This window comes from Cryptomeria japonica, chromosome 5, assembly GCF_030272615.1.
Source record: "Cryptomeria japonica chromosome 5, Sugi_1.0, whole genome shotgun sequence".
NCBI classification, from domain to species: Eukaryota; Viridiplantae; Streptophyta; class Pinopsida; order Cupressales; family Cupressaceae; genus Cryptomeria; species Cryptomeria japonica.
In genome coordinates, this window is record NC_081409.1 from 120,261,854 (window position 1) to 120,273,431 (window position 11,578).

General features: G+C 29.9%; 1 protein-coding gene across 1 annotated transcript; it reads left to right on the forward strand.

Moving 5' to 3' along the window:
- Window positions 1-5,676: 5,676 nt before the first annotated feature.
- Window positions 5,677-6,835, forward strand: LOC131875597 (uncharacterized). The gene is made up of 2 exons (XM_059220184.1): window positions 5,677-5,959; window positions 6,099-6,835. Exon 2 carries the CDS (start codon window positions 6,160-6,162, stop codon window positions 6,670-6,672), a length of 513 nt encoding a protein of 170 aa, XP_059076167.1. The 5' UTR covers window positions 5,677-5,959; window positions 6,099-6,159; the 3' UTR covers window positions 6,673-6,835.
- The last annotated feature ends 4,743 nt before the right edge of the window (window positions 6,836-11,578 follow it).

Genomic DNA, 11,578 nt, shown 5'->3' on the forward strand with positions numbered 1-11,578 from the left:
AGAATTCCAAGGATTTTACATCTCCTTGGAATTCTTTTACATCCTAATGATGAATCGCAGAGTGTGAATTTTTCATCTCCTTGGAATTCTTACACCATGTAGAGTAGCCTACTATTACAACCTACTCAACCTTATAAAACTAGATTGTAAAATGTTACATTGTTAGGAATCTCTCCATATTCACTAGTAATTGTAACTTATTTTATATCAAACTAAAAACCATTCTAGTTTCTTTTAAAATATCCAAATGTCAAATAAAATCTATTCTTTCGTGATAGGGTAATTTATGTCTAGACATGTAAAAGTAAAAAAAATGTACACCTTTTTCGTAAGCCCAAAGAAAATCCAAACACACATGCATCATCTAATAAGTGCATCTATAGCATATTAAATAGCACAAGCTTAATTTTGTGTACATGCTAATCCTAATCACATTTCAAGATTAACTCAGATGTTCTTCCTATACAGATGTATTATTATATGTATTTATTTTTAAGCTATTTTTATATGGAACAATACCCAATCAAATCCTCACTATGCAACATCGATGTTGATTCATGATTTTCATTGCTTAGTTTGTATGATATCTATCTTTCTACCTACTCTTTGTTACAATAAATCTACTCATAAATTTTTCTTGATATGTACTAATGCAGTAACCTAATCTCATTTCAATATTTTCCATCCTTCTCTTTTTATTGTCCTTTTGTTACTTTCAATTAATCTCAATTATCATATTTTAGTTAATATTTATTCTATCAGGAGCTTACGGAGCTATATTTATTTTTCGTACCTTAACTTTTGCAGAGTATCTTCCCTCTATAAATTCATAATGCTATATCAAGGAGGGGAAATATATGGAGGCCCAAATATCATCTATTGACAATTTTGTTGTTTACACATTGCTACTCATAAATTAATTAAATAAATTATATATATTTAATTGCTTGCTTAAATTTATCTTCTTATTAATTCTTGTTATTTAGTTAATGTATCTAGTCATCCACCCATCATTAATTAAATAAATTAGTAATTATCAATCAGTCAATTATATTTCTAAAATTAAACTTTATTAAAATAAATCTAAATTTGACTTTTTAAAGCTATCATACACATTGTTAAAATAATTAGATAAATGAATCTTATTTACCTAGTTACACATTTTTTCACATCATTAAAAGACTTAAATCAATTATTCAATCTAACTAATTATTTTCACAAATAAAAATATTATTAATTAAAATAATTCTTATCCATTTTCATTGAATACACGTCTAAAAAGATTTTGCATGCACTTGGCACATCTATCCAACTTCCTTGTTAATCCTCTCATTCAACCTCATTTATCCATTTCTCTTAGAATATTTGAACATTGACATAAATTAAAATTAATCAAAGTTCTCATAAAATTCTCCAAGGGGCAAAAAAATAAAGGGAGCTTTCTTATTGGCCTATCAAAAGAAAACTTGGTGGAAATAACAAGAATGAGATGCTGAAGAATACCTAAAAAGTTGGCATTGACAGCTATTTGCAATTAGGATAACCTATTATAATTGTGGTGACTCAATATTACGAGCGTAAGAATTATAAAAAAAAAAAATTCTCCTCGCAATAAGAGATGTGACCTGCGTACGATTCAAAGTGCCGTGATGTTTGGTTTTATGCCCAACTTTCCACATTTTTCAAACTGGCTGTGGAAATCTAGTGTACTTTTTCATGTTAGTGGACCCTTCAAAGTTGATGCCGATTTTACATTTGAGTGAAACAGATTTGAGTCTTCATTATAGGCGGCTGTGAGATTTGTAGCATCCGAGGTTCTTCCCCGATACACTTACTTCTTACTGTGGGCAGCCCATTTTCTTCATTTGCATGTAAAAAATGCTTCGGCAACATATGCAGCTCTGTGAGATCCATTAAATCAGATAAGAATCCAATAAAGATAAGAGAATGGAGAGTTTTTTATCTAAATTCAGAGGCCATTTCTGACAAACGTGTGCCTGCAGCTTATTTACTAAGGATATTGTGTGTTCATATGAAATTCTTGATGGTGTGGAACATTGTTTTCGCAGCCTGTAGGCGTTTGTATGAATGAAAAAGAAAACCTAGTGATAATGAATATGTTTCGTTTAGTTTGAATTCTGGGGGGTGATCTTGTGTTCTTCTATCTTCTTTTGGGGATATGTATATATTCATTAAAAAAAATTGCTTGTTTTATATTTATATTTATTTATACAATTGAATTTAGAATTCATATGTACAAATTACTATACATTTTTCTAGAATTTTAAAATATTCACTTTAATAAGAATTTAAATGTTGTCAAATTATTTTCTTTTGTAAATTATATATACAAGAACATAAATGTTGTTTTAACAGGTATCATTTAATATTATTTTTTATTAAATAAAGCTTATTAATGATAGATTTTAATTTGTCTATTGTATTTTTTCTAATAGATTATATGAATTTATTTTTTTGAAACTACCAAAAAACAATCATAAACCACTAGAAAATTATTATCTCTATTTTCTAATATTTCAAAATAAAAAAAGAAAAAAAGACTAAGAAAGAATATTTGAAAGAGTAGCTATGATAACTTTTACCCCTTGCCATATGCAACCTATACATTGTTCTTATATAATTGATGTGAATACATAATAAACTATTTTTCAATGCTACATATATTTTTTTTAGTCTAACTCTTCAACTAAGTGAATATATATTTCTAGATATTTCTAGAAAAACCTTTGTGAAACATTTACAACATGAAATTTGAAATCTTATAAGGTTTGATATCATATATTCAAGAATAAAAAGAAATTGAAGTATTTTTTTATTGCCTCTTGCAAATGTAATTAAATCATAGAGAATAAAAAAATTCAATCGCTAGAAAAGAAATGTAGGATAAAATGAAAATGTTTGGTATATATATTTTCTCCTATCTTTACTAATTAATAAAACCTTTTAGATATTTTGTGATAATTATTTCTTATGTTTATATTAACATAGATATTTTGATCTATAATCATCTAAGTAGCTGAATGGTCAAAAATATGAAGGAGGTATCTAGTGTGGTCACAGATGGAGAGCCCAAAAAGGACTATCCAACCATGCAAAATAAAGTTCAATACAATGAAAATAACACAAGAAAATTCTAGGAAAACATAGAGATCATTAATTTCAGCATGAATAATGTTACATATAACACATGCCTACATATGTTGAGTGTTTGTGGGTTCATAGGCCTACTGCAAGGCATTACATAATATTACAATGGGCTCACTAGCGTGATCATAGTCCTGTGGATTGGCATATTAAAAGGATCTATCTATTATGCACTTCAAACAAATTAACTACTTGATTGACTCTTGATTGATTACAAAATATCCTTATATATGTTTCTCCAACTCTAGGAAAGATTCACGTGAGCCTCAACGGTCTCAAAATCCAAGGAATGATGAAACATTAGGTCGACCACAAGAAAGGTTCCCCTAGGACTCCAAATGCCACGAATTATGTTCTTCCTAGGTCTACATGCTACAGAAAAGGTCTGGAAAAGGGATGTCTCTATAAGTACAAAATGCTTCGACGAAGAGATTGACTACCACCTCAGGGAGAGATAACTTCTAAAGCGATGAAAAATGCAAATAGATCAGAATAAGGAATGTAAAGATGATGCACCACTTTTGTTGATATTTAAAGTTTGAAAGGTATAAACTATTTTGAGGAGTTTTGTATGGGATTTTAAAGGAACCATGGCACTTTGTAGGAGACATGAGGAGTTAGGAAGAGTCATGGGATATAAGGAGAGAAAGTGGAGGTGATAATTATCTCTAGAACATATTTTCATGAGAAAGAATTTATGAATAAAGGAATTGTAATAGTCTGGGAATGCATAATCTATATTTTAAACAAGTTAAAAGATATGTTTGGTTCCAGTTTTCTTGAATTTAATAAAGTAATTTTATCAATTAGATCATTCATGAACATGAATAGATATTAAATTCATTTGTTATTATTATTAATGTACATAAATGAAAGTTTTTTATTTATTTAAATAGTGAAATAAAATATATAAAAATCAATATCACATGTTAATAAAAAATTTAGACTTGTAAAAAACAAATTCAATAGAAATCCGCAAAATTTTACAAAAGGGATACTATATAGTTCCACTTTTTTTCACATCATTACAAGACTAAAATTGATAATTGATTTAACTAATTATTTACACAAGTCAAAAGCATGATACTAAAATAAATCTTCTCCATTTTCTTAGAATATATATGCTTAAAGGAGGACTTTTACTTGCATTTGTCACAACCATCCAACTTTACTAAGAATGCTCTCATTCAGTCTCATCTATGCACCCTTTTAGAAATTTTTGACTCTTCATATAACTTTAAAATGAAAAAAGAATTTCTAGTCTTATAAAGAGATCCATTTTAATGACCCATCATATCCTTTTGAGATTATATGCCAATCATAAGGTGCCACTTGGTGGGATTTATAGATTCAAGACTCTCACTCAATCTAATACCTTCATATCAAAATTCAATCTTATCCTTGAATCTACAATATTTAAAACATATAAATAAAATATTTGAATGTACAATTATATTCCTTTACTAAACAACTAAAATAAATACAATTGTCCATCCTAAATCAAGAGCATATGCACATTCACTTAGACAACATAACTTTATACCTAAATCAAGATCATATCCACACTCATAATGCTCAACTTGATGTATTGAGACTTCATTCAAGATCTTCCCATTTGAATGCAAATGTCACTTTTACTAAAATGGAGGTACAATTTTTTAACAAAATAAAGACTTATGTTTAAGTCTTTTTTTTAGACTTCATATTTTCTTATTCATACAAAACCTTAAACAACATAGTTTTGTAAATCATAACAAAAACCATCACATTCCAGAGTTTTATCATTCACCAATTAAAATATTTTCTTATTCATACAAAACCTTAAACAACATAGTTTGTAAATCATAACAAAAACCATCACATTTTAGAGTTTTATCATTCATCAATCAAAAGACAACTTTGAGGAAATTACAAAAGTAAGGGCATGTTCCCATGCCGCTGCTTAGCTCATTTTGGTTAGCAGTCGCTGTTGGCCCCATAAATATTTATCTTTGCTGCTTATTTTTAAACAAAATATTTTAATTTCTTATTAAGAATATTAATACTAATTTGTGCATTTAAAATTTGAAAAACAAAATAAAAATAAAATGTTTTAAAAAAGAGGGAGAGCAAATTGTGGAGCCACATCGAGCCCCTCTTTTCTTCCATGATTTATTTTTAATTCCTAAACAATAGCTGCTCCAACAAAGTAGGGAAAGATTCTAAATTATCTTTTTTTTTTCACAATTTTAAAGTTGCATGGAAACACTTAACTGCTTAAATTTAAGCAGAAAATAAAATTAAGCAACAGCAAGAAGTCAACATTGTGGAAAGCTATTTGCAATTAAGATAACCTATTATGTTATTGGTGACGCAATATTGAACGTAAGGATGATACAAAATTGAAAAAGCTCCTCGCAATAAGCGGGATAGGAGATGTGACGTGCGTACCTTTCACAATTGCCGTGAAGTTTGATTTATGCTCAACTTTCCACAATATTTGAACTACCCGTGGAAACCTAATGGTGCTCTTTCATTTTGCTGGCCCCCATTAGAGTTGGTCACAATTTTGTATTTGAGTGAACCAGATTCGCGCCTACAATATAGGAGCCTGCAAGATTTGTAGCATCTTAAAGCTCTTCCACAATATACTTACTTCTTACCTTGGATAACCCATTTTCTTCATTTCATGTTAAACATGCTTACCTCAAATGAGAAATTGTCAGGCCTGAATTTTTGTGTTGGGTGAAACCTCCAGTAATCTTGTATCGACCTGAATCTCGGTGCTTATTTGTCTTCTCGATAAAATACAGAGGTATTCTTTGATTGTCTTGATGAATTTCTTTAATTTCCGTTCAGATTACGTTAGTAGTTACATATTCTAAGTTAACGGTAAATTCAGTTTTGATCATGGGTGTGATAGCAATGAATAGGAGACTTCTTTTTCTGTGCAGGTTATTGGGTGATAGTAAGTCTTGGAACACCTAATTTTCTCAGCTCTGTGAGTATTCTATCATGGATTTCAATCTCTTCAACAAAACTTTGCAATGCAGTGCAGAGATTGAAGCCACAAAATGGGAGAGCAAAGAGAAGAATAAACGTCCACGAAAAGACGATAAGGAAGGTGGAGAGTTATTTGATATGAAGAAAAAGGATTGTAAACTGCGTCCCCCAGCAGATGATAGTGAAGTTGAAGAATTTTTCGGCTTGGTGGTCAGAATCCAAGCAATGAGGAAGCTTTTTAAACATAAGCAAACAAATTGCTGTTCTGCAGAAATAATACCCACCATCCAGAATGTGGGTAGCAAAGTTATCAACACGAAAGCGCCATGGAAGCCCTCATTCGTGTGGGAGGATTTCTTAATCTCGTCTGGACAAAATAGCCCATCTTCTCAAAGGAACTTACCTTCTTGTACAAATAGGAACATATGCAGTTCTGGGAGATCCCTTGAACCAGATATGGGATCTGATAAATATAAGCGAGTGGAGAGTTTTGATCTAAATATAGAGGCGAGCCCCGAAAACTAAGCTTATTTCGTTAAGATTTTGTGTGGTCATATCAAATTTTTGCTGGTGTTGGTACATTTTTTTGGGAAGTCTGTAGGCATTTTTATCAAATGAAAACTAAAATGTTGTGATCCTGTTTTAGTAGAAAATGAATTTGTTATACATTTAATCTTTATAAAACTGATATAGAAGACATAGAAACAAAATTGGGTTAACGAATATAAAATGTGTTTTAAAAAATTATCAGTCTTTGCTTTATAAGAATTTTAATGCTTTCAGTGTGTATATAAATATATATGTTGTTACATTTATTTTTATATAGAGAGAGAGGTGTATGTATGGTGTATGTATGTATGTATGTATATGTATGTATATATGTTTGTGTATGTATATTTGTTATATATATATACATACACATGTATATATTTGTTAGTGTATTTTTATTTTTGAATTGAATTCTACTATTTCTAAAATATTTGAGATTTCAATTATGGGTTCTTCAATTCTATATTTATCATTTATGTAGTTAAAATTTTTCATTAAGTTAATTTTATTAAGACATTTTAATTAGTTAATGTTACGTGAATATTAGTAGTAAAATTATTCTTAAATAAAAATGGCTTTCTTTCTACAATACCAAATTTCCTACATTACATTATGAAAAAAATTAATATGAAAAATGAAATGAAATATAAAATAAGATTCAAAATTAGAATATAAGAAAAGTATAAGATAAGTAATCAACTTGATAATCAAAACTATATAAAAACTCTAATTGAATATTATAACTTCATTTTGGATGTTCATTATAAACTATTTGAGTTAGCTATATTAATGGGGGCCAAGATAACACAACTAGAAATTCATTTTTTTAAAGATAATAGATTATGACGGGAAATCATTAAGTATTATATAAACTTTTCCTTCATTTATGTGGGTGTTTGAATATGGAGATGCATATATAGGCATGCAAATACAATAGGAATACTAAGCTTAATGGTGCAATTTAGTAATGATTTAATCTATCAATTAAAATTTATTTATATGTTTAGTAATTAAATTTTTAATTCAACATTTGGTCTAGGTTCTATTATTCTTTTTATAAGTATTTGAATATGAATAATTATAATTATAACATTAAATAAATATCTCATAACATGTATGTTTCAAAGTTTACTGATGTGTTCTATTTTCTACTAATAATTCTTTTTTTGTTAGGTTGACATTTCATTAATATTATATCTTTTTATAATTTAAAAAAGGCCTCTTTTTGAGATGATTGAAATACATAGTTTATAGTAATGTTCTTCTTGGAATCTCATAGCTTACCTTTCTTAGTGGATTTTTTTTTTAAAAATCTTTACCTTATATAAAATGCACACATTTGGTTTAATGTAGGCTACTTAAATAAAGATCTAGCTTGTGAATTTATTGCTTGTTTGGATGAAATTCTATTCTTATAGTTCTTGGTAGAGATTATAGATACAATTCAATATTTTTTGTAGTGTAAATTGAACAAAAACATATATTTATTTTTGAACCAATAAAATGATATGATTAATAATTTTTTATGTTCACCAGTTAGACTTTTTGTAACAAAATTAAAAATTTTAATTATTTTTTACAAGGTAAACTAGGTTTCGAAGGGGCCCTGAAAACTTTCACAACAAAATCCTGCCAACAAAATAGGAACAAACTAAAAACAACAGCCAACCATCAATAACAACAAAATATAAGACAAATAAAAATGAACAAGATAGGGACACAACCCGAAACCAACCAACTATAGTTCCTTAAGAGTTATAGTAACTTCCAGATCCTTTTGAATTATCTAGATATGTAGAACCATAACCTCCTAGATGACTTTAGAGTGGTCTCCCACATGGACTTAGATTGGCTTTGAGTCCTAGTCCAGGGCCCCTACACCTTAACAAACACTTATTTACCTTGATAAAAAACATGGCCAACAACCATCACCTCCTCCCTAGTAGAATTGGTACACTCAGGCTCTGAAGTATTACTTTTTTTCTATTTTTCACCTACCATCAAGATTTGAGCTTTCTCATTAAGGATCTAGAAAAAATGGATTTTCATAAAAGACCTAGTGGATGTTTTGTGTCGCACCTTTGATACCCCCTATGAATGATGTTGAGATGAATCATGCTTGTACCTCTCTTAAAGTATTTAAATTATCCATAAGGATATAGTTAATAATTTTATCAATGATCTATCTACTAGACATGAAGCATTGAAAAGTAATGATGAATCCTCTCCCCATAAGGTTACTTTGTTGCAAGAGGAATATGCTTTAAAAAATTATAATCAATCTCTCAACACATTTGTGACTTTAGATCTCCCTTATTCTCCTAGAGATTATCTTAACAATTAATATGTTTTGAGACAAGATAATTTTATGCATTTTCTCAATGATATCTTACCTAATATTATGTTGAGTAGTAATAAAACATTAGAATATGAAAGCACTTCCTTTGAACCCAACAACTTAATGCAAAAGGAATCTCTTACCTCCCAACTCAACATAAATGATGCTAGTGAAAATGTGCATTCTCCTAAAAGGATCTATTATTTTTCATCCATTCATCCCTTTAGTTTAACTAGATGCATAGATGAGGTGCATCTCTCTAGGGGGAGATTAAGTTCTTATTCTTTATCTCCTAGATTGATGTTGTTGTTTCTCCTATGGGGAGCTGCAGAGCATGTGGTTTGTTTTTTTGTGTTGTTGGAGAGTAGTGCTATGAGGGACGATCTAGAGATCAATATGTCATGTTGTTCCCTTTGTCTTTGATGTCAAAAGGGGGAGAGAATTATTTATACATTAGGAGAAAAACTGTTGGATCATAGTTTCTTTTCCTTTCATTTGGTGTACATTACTAGCATTGGATAATGGTTTCTTCTCCTTTTAGTTGGTATACATCCTTTCTCTTTTTATAATTCCACTTGTGCTCTTGTAATAACATGTCAAAAATGATATTAGTAGTTGAGACATTTTTATTAGTGAGGTCTCTTCAACTGTATGAGTTGGAACTTTTTTTTTGAGTACTAACACTATTTTCTTTCTATACATTAGAAGGTTACTTACATGGATCCATAGGATCCTATTCTTAGTGGATTGTGTATCCCTCAAAATTAGTATTCTCCTATTCCTAACTTGTATTTCCCTTAGATTCTCTATCTCTCAATGATTTCTATTTCACCATGAGTATGACTGTGAGATCATACTTTGCTAAAGTGGGGGCTAAATGTAGTGTCATGAATTATACACTATTAATTAGGGTGTCCAATTTTATAGTCTCCTAGCACTCATTTTAGTATTTCCATTTCCTCTATGTATTATAGGACCTTTATTGATTTAAATTAATATTTAATTCAATATTATTCATATTATTTCACTATATTATTACTATTTCTACCCTTTAAGTCTAGGAGTGTTATTTGTCTTTTATTATCCTATTTTATTAGAAATCCTGCCTTGTTTAATATCACAAGACATGTTTTCCCTATCTAAACATTATATATATTTTAATACAAATATAATTTCGGTATTAAAACCTTATTATCATGCATTCCTAAAGTGTCAAGCTAAGATTGTCGACGCAAGGCCACCCCAAGCCACCTTGTCTAATGCATTTTTCCCCACTTTTAGGGAGGATAATATGTAAGCCCTACTCTATTCAAATCTATCCCCATGTGAAAAAAATTATAATTATAACTTGGAAAAAGGTGATTTTATTATGGAATACCTATAAGGCATCCCTCTCAATTCATTTCAACACATCACATTCTTATCTCATCATTATGCTATCATTGTAATTCAAGACTTACACTTCAAAAGCAGATATGATGGGTTTTAGATGTTTTATCATGTTATTGCATCAACACATGGATGACATATTCTAAAGACATTGCTTCATCAATTGGAGGTATAATCAATTCAATCAATCATTGTAATTCAAACATTTCCAATTCAATACAATGGTTAATTCCAAACTCAAGTTATGCCCTAGGAAAACCCCTATTGTAATAACACAATTTCATTCATTTTGTGTGCAAGTGAAACATTCAGAAGCCACAATTGCAAAACAAGGAAGAGTGTTGGCAAAAACAATGAAGGAAAACTAAGAGGGGGGGGGGAATTAACCACAAATACAAATCTGATAAACTATAGCAATAAAAAAGATAAGTAAACTAATAGCACAACACACAACACCAAGATTTTGACATGGAAAATCTAGTTAAGGGAAAAACCATGGTGGGAACCTACCCACAATAAGATGATACTCTATAGTAGTATGTGCAAATATTACAATGGGGAATGTACATGCATTCAAGCACACTACCTAGTGATATCACTGCTCAAATATGATAACCCAGAAGGATACAACCCTCAGGGAAGTCTCACTGACTTACAACAAGATTGGAACTACAATTTGGAAGGAATGAACTGCAATAATAACATCTCTGAATGCCTAATGACAGTTCTAGTTAAGCGCAATTGTTTTCTCTGGAACACCAAACTTTTCTCAATCATAATGTCGAAGGATGAATCACTTGTTCACACATACATCACCCTCTGATAATGCAGACATGACCTTGATACCTAAATTGTATTTGAATATCACATATTTATACAATTCATCAACCTTGAAAACAAGATCAGCTAATCCCTCAACTCACAATTAGAAAATTACAACACACGATACAAAGGTCAACCACTAGACCAATATAATGACATACATTATATAACATGGACCTAATTCAAATCTCCAAACATGCAACACCATCCAAAATTATGCCTCGATCAACCGCAACACGCTACACCACCAAAAATATCACATAACATGAAGAACACCACCAGATCAGTAAAATCACAAACCACTCGCATAATGATCAATGTAGAGCTTCAAAA

Bases quoted from the DNA above. Each gene is read 5' to 3' on its own strand.
- LOC131875597 (XM_059220184.1), top strand. From the start codon at position 6,160: ATGGATTTCAATCTCTTCAACAAAACTTTGCAATGCAGTGCAGAGATT.